This window comes from Pinus tabuliformis, chromosome 4_2 (assembly GCF_031772625.1).
Source record: "Pinus tabuliformis cultivar Carrire ecotype Pingquan chromosome 4_2, CPIR1, whole genome shotgun sequence".
Classification (NCBI taxonomy): Eukaryota; Viridiplantae; Streptophyta; class Pinopsida; order Pinales; family Pinaceae; genus Pinus; species Pinus tabuliformis.
Window position 1 is genome coordinate 554,553,864 of NC_142304.1, and position 15,424 is coordinate 554,569,287.

Genomic DNA, 15,424 nt, shown 5'->3' on the forward strand with positions numbered 1-15,424 from the left:
AGGTCTAGAGCTTCCAACACTAGGAGGATTGCTAATGGCTTAAGGAGAGCAAGAAGGCTCTCTCCCAGAGGCGAGTTCGTAACATTCCCCTTGTTTAGATATAACAGATCACATGAAAATAAAGATAATGGAAAATAAAGAAATTTCCTAGTGGAGAAAATCACAAACTTATGTGACCAAACTTAGTCGCTTTCCACGACCTACAAGCTAACCAAATTTGGAACTATCTGACACAAATGGCTCAGTTGGTTCCTTCTCAAATTGAGCCTACATGTTGGAAGATCTGATAGAATTTTGAAAAATGACCAGGAAATCTCGGAAGCAAGCTCGTATTTCCAGCCTAATCTCCTGACGAAGCTGCTAGTATGTGTGTATGCCCAAAATACTGACCTAAATAGATGCCAAAGAGGCATAACCATGAACCACTGCTATAGTAGATAGGAAAAACACTAAGCCCGAGTGCATTGAGGAGGTTTTCTCCCCAAGTTGCTTCCTTGGGACTTGAATCCTAGTTGGAGGCCTTCTGTGAAGTGATGAATAATGAAATCCTTAAGTTGGAGACGAGACCTTAACCCTTTTGCATGCCACCAAATGAATGCATTATTAATGAGACTAGACAAAACGATAGGCACATCGAGTGAGCGAGTATCCATTTCAAATATGATTTTAGATTTAATCTGCTTTGCCCCATTGAATGTCAATTGCAGGGTCTGAAGGCAAGCTCTATATAGATTGTTGGGAGATGAGTGAATGAGCTCCCTTGTTTCTGCTACATATAGTATGACAAGCCACTATGAGAGCGTGCTACCACATCCCATGAGCATGTGACCTGATGGGATGGCAACAACTTCCCCGCCACACTTTCTCGATTCTAACACCCATCCAAAAATCAAATTATAAAAAATTTAAACATATAAAAATTATTAAAATTAATTTCTTTATTCATAAATAAATAATTCAAACTCCATAAAATTTAAATATTAATATAAAAATATTTCTTATTATTATTATTATTTATAATCGATCTTAAAACAAAGTCCAATTGTTTCAAGTTCTTGTCTTTTAATCAAAATTTTGTAATGAATATTGTGGTGAGAGCACCTTTATTTTTACATGACATCCATTTTAAATACATAAATAACTCTTAAATTTTAAAAACATAAAATAAAATATTTAGACTGCCCTATGACGTTGATACATTTAATAAAGCGAATTAAATATAATTAATAAAATTTAATTCAAGCCAAAGGATGAAAAAGGAGAAAATGTTCTCATAGATGAGAGCCACTCAAATTCTACTATTACATCATACTTCCAAACGTAGACCAACCAGTTAGGTGGGACGTGGGACGGACCATGGTAAAAACTGAAATCTATTTCACAGGTAAACACTGAGTCAACCTCGACCTCGGGAAGCGGAAATTAATGCATCTCCCTTGTTTTTCATTCACTATTTCGACGAACTCCATTCATTCAATGCAAGTTACATCATAAAAGTAGACTTACGTTTCCATTTTGAGCGGGGCGTGGGTTTTAGTTTTGGCCTCTAGTGGTGGGAGAAGATAGTGAAATAAAGACTTCACATGTCATTTTTTCACTCCACTTTTTTAATGCGGGGCTCTGCTGCTTTGCTAAGCTCTGGATAACATGCAAACAATCCCACAAACAGCAGGTAACAGCGGTACAGCATCAACTAGTCCAAGCCAAAGCTGAAGTCCATGTCTTTTGAAAAATCCACAATGCCACTCTTTGCTTAGTTTCGGGTTTGTTTTCTTTTTGGGAGAAAGAAGAGAGCTACCGAGGAAGGAAGCAATCAAAGTGGCAATCAAATCAGGATTTGATGGAGAAACTCGAGGTGCTCGAGTGGGTCTGTCTTCTCCGAAGGTATGCAGTCCCATAAAGTCGATCCAACTGAAATTTTTTACATATGGTGATCTCAGACTCTACAACGGACCCCGCTAGCAGAATTCAGATAATGATATCAGAGTTCATATTGATGTTTGCAGTTTTGGTAGATTAGGTTTTATGCCAGTGGATGGTAGGAATGGTTAAATGAGGAAAGGACATTGGTGCTGATGACCCAATAGGCGAAAAATTTCATTCGGGCGTTCATGGCCTTTACAGAGGTTAGCCACTAATTGATAATCCGGGTTTACTGAGTTTTAGGGCAAACAGAGAGCAAGGATCCTCTACTAGGGCCATTTTATATTGAGAATCAGGTGGGTTTTAGTAGAAAAGCACAGTACTAGTTTTACTGGTTACCAGAGGCAGGGTCACCACTGCAAGGCACGCCAGGAAGGCTGCTTTTGAGGCTTACAACGTAAGTCAATACATCATTGGCTCTATACTGAAATGCAATATATGCAGTGCATATATTTTAGTGATAGTTATGAGAAAGTCGAGATCATTTTTTTTTGTAATGCTTGTGTACATATGTGGTCGTTAGTGACAATTTGGGATCTTCTGTTTTCAGGATTTTTTGTTTCTAAATGTGTGTGCAGATAATGTATCAAGTGAACAATTCAAGCATGCCGTCACTTGAAAAGCCCCCATCTTTTGAGGAAACACAGGGTGGACCCCTTGAAGGCACAAATCTTCCTGGGGATGCATGTTTAGTTCTCACAACGGATCCCAAGCCTCGACTCCGATGGACTACTGAGCTTCATGAGCGTTTTGTCGATGCTGTTACTCAGCTTGGCGGTCCTGACAGTAAGTACTTCACACAAAACACACCTTGTTTATTTTGAACTTTATCCAAAGCTTGGGCTAATAGCCTAATAGTTAGTGTAAAAATTTTGTTCTATTCAGTAGAGAAATGAAGCAACTGAAAATCATGTCCCAATATTGCTTGGAACTGTCAAAACTTAATACAAAGGACGAACTCTGCCTTGCTGGCTTGATGTTTGTGTATTTGTAGCTGGGTGGTTATTCTGTGAACATCCTTTGTATGCACGTTAACTATTTCCTGCGACTAGCTATTATCTATTTCATACTCATGGGATAGAGAATGTGAAAGCACGAAGATACAACACTTTTTTCGTTTTCTTGAGGTGAAATGTGCGCTGATGATGCTTTATGTTTCTTTCACAGTTACACATTTTGGTAAAATTTCACATGTCAAAGATTTCTTTATTTGTCTCTCTTGCTAAAATCTTAGTGAAATAGTCTGTGTCATATGGAATCCAGGAATTGTTTACGACATATGACTTACAGGTCTGGCAAGACAGGTATTACCATTTAGCCCCCCAATGCCTGATTGGGGCAAACAAATTTTTTAGGGGAATATACACCGGAGTCTCGTAACAGATTCAGGAAAAGTTTGGGATGTATTTGCTAAAATGTAGGTCTGTATCTTCATTCGAGATCATCAGGAGTCTTGACCTTACACGTCATTCTTTGGTCCTCATCCAAGAATTGAGAGTCTCTAAGCAGTCTGTGACAGTCAGGATTATGAAACCGAGTTTTAATCACGCGGATTGGGGCACATTGTCTGGATCACAGGTCATCGTTGCAATCTGATTTACAGTTGACATATGTATAGGTGCGGAGTTGATTTCAGTTCACGAAGATTAAGGGTGATGAATATAAGAAGGCCAAATCTTGGAGGTTAAAAATTAAAATAAAACAAAAAGTAAAAGAATGGAAATTTATTTGGGATTAAATCTTTGATTTAAATAGGTAATGTTTAAAGGGGGTTATTGTTTTATCTGGTTAATATTTCATGTTTCAAAGGTATTAAAATTCTTTGATTACAGGACAGGTGGCAGCATAATATTTGGCTATGCAGGTATCTTTGGCATATTATTCCCACACATCTCAGCCATTGATGATTGTTAAATGATAGCATTTGACCTTGATCTGGATCTGATCAGTTTGTTTGGCATCGAATGCTTGAAGGCAATGCGAGAATAGATTTGACTCGATCTCAAGGGCTTTGTAATGGGCTAAAGTTGAATGGAACATGAGGGCTTCATGTTTGTTTCAAGGATGTTTGTCCGAAGTCGATAGATTTTGAAGCTTGAACGAAAGGCAGTTGATGACTTGCCTTGAACAGAAGTCCTGGAAGAAGTCAATACTTAAAGCATGTGACCGACAAAGATGCAGAAAACATGGAAAATGGTTGTTAACTAAACTGATCAATAACTGAATCAGTTATTGCAAACCCAACACAAAAGGGAATTGGTTCCATTTGATCCATTTGATCCATTTGGAATTTGATTCCTTGACTTCCAGTTTCAATTTACTTCTGTGGGATCCAATTCAGAAATAGTTCTGGACAGTACATTAGAAAGACAAATATTAGAGAGAGATTATGGTAATGGTCATATGTTAAATGTAATATTATATTTTTGTGCTTTAATTTAATAAAGATAAGTGGCTTAAATTAATAAAGTCACATGTTATAAATAATATTAAGTTAAACCGGGTTAGTCATGTCTTAATGAAACAGGGTGGTTGTACGGGGTAGCCTCGCTCCTCTTTATATATTGAGTCTTGACATTTTCCATATTAAGTTATAACAAGAAATATCTCCATTTCTTCTGTCTCTTCTCTTTTTGCAAATATTCTGCTATTGTGTATGTCCATTTACCCAACAACAATGGGTCCAAAGACCAAGGTAACACAAGAGAGTTGAGTGTATTTAATCACCAGAAAAATATAGATTTAGTGGCAAATTCAGTTTGCGTAGAGTTAGAAGCAATCAAACTAAGAGGGGAATAAAATAGTAGGTGACCGAGTCAAGATATTGCCTAGCATCCATGGACTTGAGATTGAGCTGATCATATTCACTGAAGTATTAAAGAAATTATATGCATGAAACTTATACTAGCACTTTCTAGTGGAATTGATAGTGCACTAATCCGTTGTTTGCCAATATTGACCATATCACAGGTCGAGCTAAACCTGTAGCACTCTTGATTGAGGTTCAAGAAAATAGTTAGCAATTAAACTTATAAATCTAGATAAGAAAGCTTTGAAAAGTCAGGTTTAGGCCTTGATCCTGGTCTTAAATTTTGACAAGCTTGTGAAGATAGAGAATAATACTTTGTAGTTTGTAGTTGTTGGAAGAATTGCAAGTTGGTTGCATTTTTGATGTACAGCATGTGATTGAGAGTGGAAACACCATATCGGATGAGGCAATTTCCATTTTTGGAAATTTAGGCATCTCGACACTGTGGTTACTTGGACCTTAAATCCAATTCAAGTAAAGCCATTAAACCTTTACAAGAATCAACTAAGAAGGCTGAGAGAGATTTCTAGTGGGATCTGAATTTGCACGCCAACAAGTGGAAGTTTCAAATCATAGATGTTTAATTGAAGTTCAAGGAAGGATGAAAGTGAGTTGACAAAAATTGATGAACTTGTGTCTTTGGTGATGGGGATCAGTGAAGTCCAAGTGCAATTTGAAGGTTTGACAAAGTCCAATCATAATTTGAAGGATCATTTTGGTATCAAAGACTAGATCTTTGGTAATTAAAATCAGATCAAATCAAATTTCGGTATTGAAGTTTGTTTCATGCTGATGGATTCCAAGAACTTGCAACCTGAAGGCCTAAGCCAAGAAGGTTGAGGACAAAGTTGAAGATTAAAAAAGAACAAACTATGGGTATGAAAAGAAACCAATAGATTGTAACAAGAGAAACACCGCAAGAGCCTGAAAATATTGGAGAAGGAAGACAGCTAGAGTATCGTCCCAAATTAAATAATCGGACAACATAAAATATCTTTGAGACTTGGCAATGAGCTAGAAGATGAACTCCTAAAGCCAACATCAAAACTCTGCTAAATTTTGAAATTCACCAGAAGAGAAGCTCAATATGCTTCAATGATTCATGCTGACTAATTTGAGTAATTTTTGGAACCAATTCCATGATGCCAAACAACAATATTCTTACTAGTCAAATGCAAATGACATGATACAACTATATATGTTAGTTGTGGAAACCAGACTTGTGATCCTAGTTGTTTCAATTTGATGGAAATTTGGAAATCCATAGCTTTATTTGGGATATAGATGCCAATAGACTTGATTATTGGTTAAGATAGCTTGATATGTACTTTGAGACACAAGAATATTCAAACTTGCAAAAGATAATTTTTTCTAAGCTGAATATGAGTAGAGCAACACCAATAACTTTGTTGAAGGCCAATGATAGTTAGGTAATATGTCTATTAGCAACTAGTAAAACTTTCAGCAGTCATGGAGCAAGTTTTCTATAGTAGAGTATGAGAGAAGTTTGAAGATTAAAGGGTAATTTTTGAAGTAGAAGTTGGGCCAAGCAATATCATAATATATTGAATAGTTGCATTGATACATACATTTTAAATCTTGAAATCTGTCATGTACCTAATTGCCCATTTATTCAATGGGGCTTGCCAATATTTTGGTCTTTTTTTTACTTTGGTACCACCTTGTAGCATATCTGCGTTCAAATGCTATTTTTCATTGCGGACAGTTGAATTTTGCTTCAACTCTAATTGTTTGTCGATGGTAGTCAGAAATGTCATGTGACAACCTTGTGAAACCCCTTGACAAATGATTCTAACTAGATGAACAACTACGTAATACTAGCTACTGCTACAATAACACATAAACCAAGAACCATCTAACTGAAATAAAGTGGTATTTCAAAGATCTGATTGCAATATTAGTATTCATTCCATCAAAGCTAAAAGAGAACTGCACTAAAAACAAATGATGCTTTTCTTTTAAATGAAGCTTCAATGATTTTGAATTCTAGAAGAGGGATCCACTCCCTAGCTGTAGGCACTCCTATTCACATGTTGTTCCTGACCAGCGGCACAAGTGATCCATGTGCATAGAAAGAACTCTCTTACTATCTATAACAAGCTGCAATTGTTATACCTTTGCTAACATCCTCACTAAAAGAAGGGCAAAGGTATGTTGTATCAACATAAAACCCTTGCTAGCTTACTCACTAAAGCAAGTAGAGAGCTATAGCAAAACAAGACTTCAACAATGAAGAAACTAGTACTATAGTTGCTAAATACCTTTTTAGCCTACTCGCTAGAATAAGGACTTTTGGTTGGCCTCCTCACTAGATAAAGGGAAACTCTATTAATATTGCAACAAATTTCTTGAATCAGTCTCCCATTACCATTCTCGCATTGTTGGAAATACATAATGAATGAATGGAACGAAAATGCTATAGATAGCCACATGTTGTCTCATATACTTTTTACCTGCAAATATGTGTTAGCTTTTGGGGTTACTCCAAAAGAGTTTCCACCTTGCTAGGAGAGCGTCTCCTAGCCTATTGGTGATGCTTCATAATAGTGTTGCACATATCGCAATAATATCAAAGTTATCCCAATATAACTGCCAAACTACCCATTGTTGACATTATCGCCATAACTTATCGCGATAATTTCTTTCTTTTGAATTTATCACAATAATTACCTAATTTATCATGACTATTTAGGAAATTATTGAGATAATTTTGAAATTATTGAGATAATTTCGAAATTATTGCCTTGTCTCTATCAATTTCAACTTATTACCATTTTTTCTTTTCTTTTAGCCATAGTTTTTTAAAAGTGAGTTAGGGGATTGAACTGGTATTCCATAAAGCAAACAAGGGGAAATCTGTTGTTTTCATTTTCCAAGATTCATCTCATGAGATAGATACCCTAATAAAAATGACATTTCCTTTATCTTTCATTTTTATCCTTTTACTTAAATTTTTAACATTACCATTAGTTGACTCAGTATGTTTGGGAGTGGTTCCGACCTCATTGGATTTCATGTGGAGAAAGTAGGATTTTAGATCCTGTTATTGCACAATCTAGCAGGCCCTAAGGAAGGAAAGCCTATGGGTCAAAAAGCTAGACTAAGTGATAACAATGGGATAATGGCCCACTGTCACCTTAGCCAGTGTCCCCCGATCTTTACGGACGTTCACCGATGGGAGGAGTCCCGGTAGATAGATAATTACCTTTGATTGATATTCCAGGGTTTATGGTACTAGGTGATACAGTAAAGTCTCTTGAAGTAAGCTTTGTATGATGTTTTGACACTTCTAAAAGGCCCTTCGCTCCCTTTAAGAGACCTAGATAGATCTTGCATGAGACCCAGGGTTTTGTGAATTATCGTGGTTAAAGGTACTCTCGAGGTCAAGGCAAGGAGAAAAAAGGGCTTCTTATGGTTTACTCCATCGAGTAGTATGCTCATACAACCTTCAAAGAAGTCCCCAAGTTAAAGGAATGCAAGCTATGGTTTCCATTCTAGGGCACACTTAGGGCAAAATTTTCTATGGATGAAAACAGAATGGATTCCTAAAAAACTTTGAGGTCTTGTACAAAAGACCCTAAGCTCGATGTATGTGCTCTCAGAATCCACCAATTCATCCTCTAATGCAATTTGCTCTATGCCCTAGCCTAACCGTCCAAGAAGAGGGGACTTAAATTTTAGAAGGAGAAAATATGGAGGAGAAAAGGTTTGATCACCAAATGGCTTGGACCAATGCCTTCTCCTTTAGGCTATGGAGTCCTTGATGCTCTAGATTTGTTAAAATCATCCTTAAGGAGGCTAAAGGTTAATGCCCTAGCTACCAACCTGCAATAATTACCCACTCAAAATTTATGGAGTTCCATGGAAGAAAACTAGTTTTTCATCCACTAGGAACATTCATCACATGTCATGCTATGAGTAACATATGCGATTGCCAACCAAATGACTTTCAAATTGATTTTCAACAATTAGGGAACAATATAACAATAATCTAGTTACAACAATTCCATACATTATACATTTTTCAAGAACAAAACTTCAACTATAGGCACATACAAGGTGACAATATGATATATCCATCCACAAATCAAGAAATGGCTCCAAAGAAGATCGAATTTCAGCTCCAAATATTGAAATGCATCCACGACATCCAATAGCCAATCCAAAGAAAAAGTGCGAATTTGCCAAGAAGGCCGAAGTTCCCAAGTGTGATGATGATCCATGACAAATAAAGTCAAGTTCTTTTTATATGAGACATAGTTGGTCGAATTATTAGCTTAAGAGCCCCTAACATTATAAAAATGTATAAAATACATCCCTTGCTCACAAGCTAACCAAGTAGCTTTTACAAATTATGAATAAGCCATCCAAGTGCTAGCCGAATTGATGATGTCATGCTGATGTAGGGTCGTTGGAGGGCCACATTGAGTCCTCTTGGCGCCAAAATGTGTGATAGGGCTCAATAGATCACGAACTAGGGGTGACCCCTATCTCTCTATGCAAGTCATCATGTGGGGCCTCAAATTGGTTTTGGGGCACGAAAGCTGGTCTCATGGGTCTCCTGGTGATGGAATAGTCTGTAGTGCTCCAATACTGAAGGCTCTGATGATGGTGCTTGCCTTCTCATGTCTCAAGGGGTGAGACAAACCTCCTTTGGGCCTTGGAATAGCCGCTGACCATGTGATCCAAGTGCATCATCTTGTGAACGAAGTGGGGCAATGAGTAGACTGTTGACGGTGATGAGGGTGCCTATGGCTTGAAATGATGCTCTACACATGATAGGAGTCCCATGGCTCTCAACGCTTCCCTTGGGGATGCCAATATGATCCTTTGGTGGGCTTGGGCCCCAATTAAGTTGCTCAACCCATGATGAAACCACCTGCCAATTACATATACGATCCAATGCACTTCTTCACCATTAGGTACAACAATTTATTAGTGCATCTAAGTGAACCAATCTTGTTAATCAAGGGCAAAATGAGACTTCATATGGGGTTTTAATCTCGTAATAGTGTTAACTCCTTGGGTAGGAGTCACTAATAAACAACCCTTTTAGGTGTTCCCAACCCCTAAGGGAAAGGATAGTTCCTTGGTACATTAGTGTCATTGATGATGAATGGATGGGGACACGGGGGTCTCAGGGCCTATTGTCGCTCAAATTGTACATGCATGATGCGACAATGATTAGGGCGGGGGTTGTCACTCTGATCCTCGCCCTCTCCATTCTAGCCGTCTCCATACAATAGGCTATGGGGGGTGGTCCCTATGAAATGTGAAGATGCAAGACTTGTTGGCAACCAACAAGTCCGGGAGACACAACTAAATGGCCTAGCAATTTGGTTGATTTAGCAAGTTTAAGGATTAGATTAGATTATCCTGAGAGACCAGTGCCTTATGGAGTGAAATACTTGCTTGATAAATTATATACCAAGTAACCTAATGAACAATTGCTGCTTTGAGGATGCTTCATTATTCTAGATGAGATTGAACACCTAAAATCTAGGTGAGATGTAAAATCTTGGTTTGTTTTAGTTAGATGCCTACTTTAAATGTATCCTTCCTCTTAACTGTTTTGAAGCTAGTCTCTAGAGTAGGTTGTGAGAGAGAAGCCAAGGGGAAGCAGGCTAGGGCCTGGTTAACGATACCTCCCCATGGGTTCTAACCACCCGATGTCTCTGGTGCTGCAGAGACCGTGGCTCTGACGACTACAAAGTCACTGTGTTAACCACTAAAGAATTTCTAGACTGAGAAAGGTGGTCCTATTCTCTATCGACCAAGCTTAAGCTTGGAAGTAAATTAATTAGTTCAATAGACTAATCCTAGTATGCAAGTTCAAGAGATGGATGAGTGCTTCTTAAGGCGAGGTTATTAAAAAATTCTTAAGAACTTAGTTACGATGATCTTCAATTATGACAATAAAGTACTTAAACAATGTATGAATGATGATCTCAACCATAGGAGGAAAAGTGCTCAAACTTAACGGAGTCAGAAAATGCAGCCAATATAACCAAAAGACAATTGCTTAAGTGATAAACAAAACAAAATCAATGCTCCTTCAAGATTATAATCAACAAATTACCAATATACCAAGATACACAATTAGATTCTCTTATCAAACTTATGATCCACAAGAGATATTCAATTTGACCATGAACAATAAATCCACTTATCAAATGACAATAATGGCAATAGGAAAATTTAGAGCATTTATCCACAATGTCACTTAGAGCAATTTATCAATTAGAGCACTTGTGTGAGTGAATGCAAGAAAGATAGATGCCAATAGCCAAATTTCAAGTCCAAAATCACTTCAACCACAAATGATTATGAATTATAAGAGCCTATTAGCCAATTTTAGAGACTTATGTGTGACATATTACTGCAGCAACCTTGTTTTCAGAGGTCTGCAATTTTATATCAGCAGTCAAGAATGAATGCAAAATGCCAAATATGAGCTGGAAAATCAAAGCATTCAACTTCCAATGATATTTACTTGATTATAGGACTGCGTGGACACTATGGATTGTGAAAATTCGAGAATCCAACCCGAATCTACTACTGCAACAACTGATTAAACTTCTCCTATTTGTTAATTACTGAAACAAATTATTTACTGCTTCCTACAACAAATATCGAAGCTAATACAACTACAACCTTCGCTTAATTAATTAATTTGCCCAAAACAAGAACAAAACAATAGAGAAAGATACACACAAGTGACACAATATTTTTTGGACAAATGTCCCCGAAAAAACCCAATGCAGGAAAACCAGTGCAGCAGATTTGAGGGTTTTTATTATTATGCAGAAGTATTCTAAATACAACTCTGGATGCCCTCCCGACAATCCAGTTACAGAGAAAATCACTTGGCAAGAAAGGCTGGTGAGATTGCCTCACTCAACACTGCTGATCCGACAGCTGAACTGCGAGTTCCTAGGCTACTTCTATGCTACCCCTGTGTGGGCCATGTGTCAACCTCTAAGTCACTGCGTTAGCCCAACTGAGAATTGATCTCCCTTCAGGAGCCTTTTCTAGCTCTCCCGGCTCAGAAACGTTAGCTTCTTTAGCAAATTCAGACCTCTGTGCTGGAAGATGCTGCTTTGCTTTGCATGGGGCTTGCGTGAGCCCTTCCTGGCTTTGTGTCACCCTCTCTACCCTCTGCGCTGCCTCTTCTGTGTGTGTTCCTGCCTCTCTGCTGAGTATTCTTGGCTTCAGAGAAGATCCAACAACCAAAACTCTCTCAGCCCCTCTCTGCAATAGTTCACTATTGAAATTCACTCGACAGTTGCTCTGCTTCAGAACATCGAACTTCTGAACTCTCTGTGTGTTTTTCCAAGTGACCTTCAAGCCTCCTTAAATAATCTCCTTGTTGACATTCAACGACCCAAATTAGAAGGTAATCAATGGCTAAGATCATTTTTATTTGATCCCCGTCTTCTTCTAGAAGTTACACCCACAGTTAATATTAATAATAATACCCTTTAATTATTTTATTTTCCTAAATTTAGACCTAGGGTCCCTTTAAAAATAATTAATTATATTAATATAACTGTTTCTGGGTGGAATTTCCCAAAACTTTCTGGGTTCTTTGGAATACATATGCCTAAGCCTCTCTGCAAATTTGCAGACTTAGAGCACATCCGATGCTACTAGAAATCAACATGGATCAGATTTATTATGCTCAGATTAGATCTCAAAATTATGCATCTCTGACTTGAAACAACTCGGAAAATCATTGATTTAGTCTTTAATAAACCCACAAGGTGTCAATTTATTAATATCACAATAACTCTAATGATTAGCTAATTAGGTTAAGTGATTATTAGATGATCTTTTGGTCATTTTTATCACCACTGCAAACTTTTATATCAGACGTTATGCAGTAAATTTCAGATCTTTAAATATTATTACAACCTTCTGAAAATGATCAAATATGCAAGAAGGAGAAAGCCCAATGAGTGCAAGTGACAATATAATGATGAAATATGATTATCAATGGGTTATTATGCCACTGTTATGAAAATTTATCACCATTGTGAGTGTTTTTATGTGGCTGTAGCAAACATATCAGATTTGAAACTAACCAGTCAGCCCACAAGAACACCACTTATATGCACTCAAATTAACTTAGGCTTATTTCTAAATGCGTTAGGTGATTTATTGATGAATCTAGGCTTATTAAAAATGTGTTTAGGCCTAAGTTGCCGGAAACGGCTACCTCCAACCCCAAAACGCCGTTTTGCCGTTTCAGATCCGGATCTGCATATGAAACGCTGGAACAACGTTTTCGTTGACGTTTTTTTCATGGAAACGAAATGTTTTTTTTTTTTTTTTTTTTTTTTTTTTTTTTTTTTTTTTTTTTTCTCCAACCGTTTTTCTTGGCGTTTTGTCTGAAAAACTTGCTGTTTTAAAAAAATCGTGAAACATATTGGCCAAAAAAAAAACGTTTTCCGAAAATGACCGAATCTGCCCGCCAGGAACGGTCGATTTAGTTTTAATTCTTAAAGTTTTTGATCCTATTTTTTTATTATAACCACCGAACAAGTTACAAACCTAACCTAAAAGTGTCGGAGTGAACAATATAGCCGCAGAGACTTGTTGAAAGTTGAAACATTATTGTGTTTCATGATTCATTGCCGCTGAGACTTGTTGAACTGTTTCATCATTGGTTTTACTTGAAACATCGCCGCCGAGCTGCTTGAGTCGTCGAGAGTGACTGTTTTGTCCAAGGTAAGTAATAAATAAGACTTTAACATTACTGATATTTATTATTTAGTATTTACAAATGACTTCTCTTAAAATTTTTATAGTGAATTTAATATTTATCCTCAATATCATGGTTCATATCCATAACACAGTTTGCATTGTGCAACAAAGCAAACATCCAAATGTTTACTGTTCAGTTTATAAACGATAAATCGATCATGAATAGACTAATATTTGTATTCCATCTTATATGTTGGCTCCCCTGGAGTGAAAGAGTGACAGGCACTGCTTTGATGAGGATCATTAGGATAACCACTATCTATGCTGCCTTTATGGCGAATGTATCCTCAATAGCATGGTTTATATCCATATCTGACTTTGCAACAAAGAAAGCATCCAAATGTTTGCTGTTCAGTTTATGAACTATAAATCAGTTCATGAATCATTGAATAGACTAGGGTTTGTTGTTCAGTTTTACTAGGGTTTTCTTGAGATCTGAAGACTGAGATACATATTTTATTTTTTTTAAAATTTTAAGTTTGTAAATTGTAACTTGTTTTGAACTTTTGAAATACATATATGATATTTGTCAATTTTATTTTTCAGTTTCATTTACATCATCATCATCATCATCATTCATGGCAACTTCAAGTTCAGCCATTCATGAGGCAGAGGAAGTGGAACATGAAATTGAATCAGCCCCTAAAGTTGATCCAAAGTCACCACTTTGGAAATATGTAACTACTGTTGGGAAGATCCAAGGAGGTGGATCATTGGCATGGGTTTGCAGTGAGTGTAAAAAGGAGTATAAGGGATCATACACACGGGTTAAAGCACATTTGCTTGGGTTAAAAGGCAATGGGGTTCGAATATGCAGTGGCCCACCTAAAGAGAATGGGATAGATGGAAATGGTTTAAGCAAGGCAAAACTTGCAAAATATCAGAGAGAACAAGGCGAGGCAAATGCTAAAGCAAATGAGGCAAATCCTGCCTCCCATTTAAAACACCCAACAAGGTTGGGAGCATCTTCATCAAAGCCTCCACTTCATTCTCATGGAATTGTTTGTTCAAAGCGGTCAAATTTGGGACTGCTTGAAAAGAGTTTTAATAATGATGCTCGAGAGATAGCAGATGCAGCTATAGCCTAATGCATTTATGCAAATGGTCTTCCCTTTAACCTTGTGCGATCTCCTTACTGGGCAAAGATGATAAAAACAATGAATGAAGCCCCAAGAGGGTATAAGAGCCCTAGATATGAGAAGGTATGCACCACATTGTTGAATGCTGAAAAGTTAGATTTGGAGGCTAAATTAAGCCCCGTTCACCATTCATGGCTTATTTTAGGGGTGTCCATCATTTTTGATGGATGGAAAGATCAAAGAAATAGGCCTTTAATCAATGTGATTGCTCAGAGCCCACTGGGGGCAATGTTTTTGAAGGCAGTGGATTGTGAGGGGCAGATGAAAGATTCTCAATTCATTGCTAACATCTTGATTGAAGCAATTGAATTGGTGGGGCCTGAAAAATGTTGTCCAGGTAATAACTGACAATGCAATAGTGTGTAGAGCAGTAGGCCTAATTATTGAAGGCAAATATCAACACATCTTTTGGACCCCTTGTGCTGTACATTCATTGAACCTCATGTTGAGCAAGATGGGGAAGCAAATTTAGTGGATTCGAGTTATTTTTGAAGAGGCAAAATAAATTCAAGCCTTTATCACAAACCGCCACATGTCCCAAGGCATCTATAGGGAATTTGCTAAGCTGGAGCTCCTTAAGGTACCTATACTTTAAGGTTTATTTCATAAATTCTAATTTTTGACTCTAAATTCAAATATCTAAATTGGATTCTCAAATGTCATGATTCGTGGATCATAATAGTTATTATTCAATCAAATTGTGATTTTTAATTTGTTGAAAATTGAAACATTGGCAATTTGGCACCTGCAGGCTGCCGAGACTCTA

General features: G+C 37.3%; 1 protein-coding gene across 4 annotated transcripts in view; it reads left to right on the forward strand.

The window, feature by feature from the left end:
• Nucleotides 1-1,489: 1,489 nt before the first annotated feature.
• LOC149170467 (protein PHR1-LIKE 3-like) overlaps nt 1,490-15,424 on the forward strand; it is a 267,470-nt gene continuing 253,535 nt past the window's right edge. Inside the window, exons 1-3 of one of the 4 annotated variants that reach the window (XM_089423906.1) lie at nt 1,490-1,884; nt 2,007-2,320; nt 2,474-2,709. In XM_089423906.1, the coding sequence (XP_089280032.1) occupies nt 2,490-2,709 (220 nt within the window). In that variant the 5' untranslated portion in view covers nt 1,490-1,884; nt 2,007-2,320; nt 2,474-2,489. Of the gene's footprint in view, nt 2,321-2,473; nt 2,710-15,424 lie in introns of all 4 variants that reach the window. The other 3 variants (XM_089423905.1, XM_089423908.1, XM_089423907.1) reach the window with 3 other exon arrangements.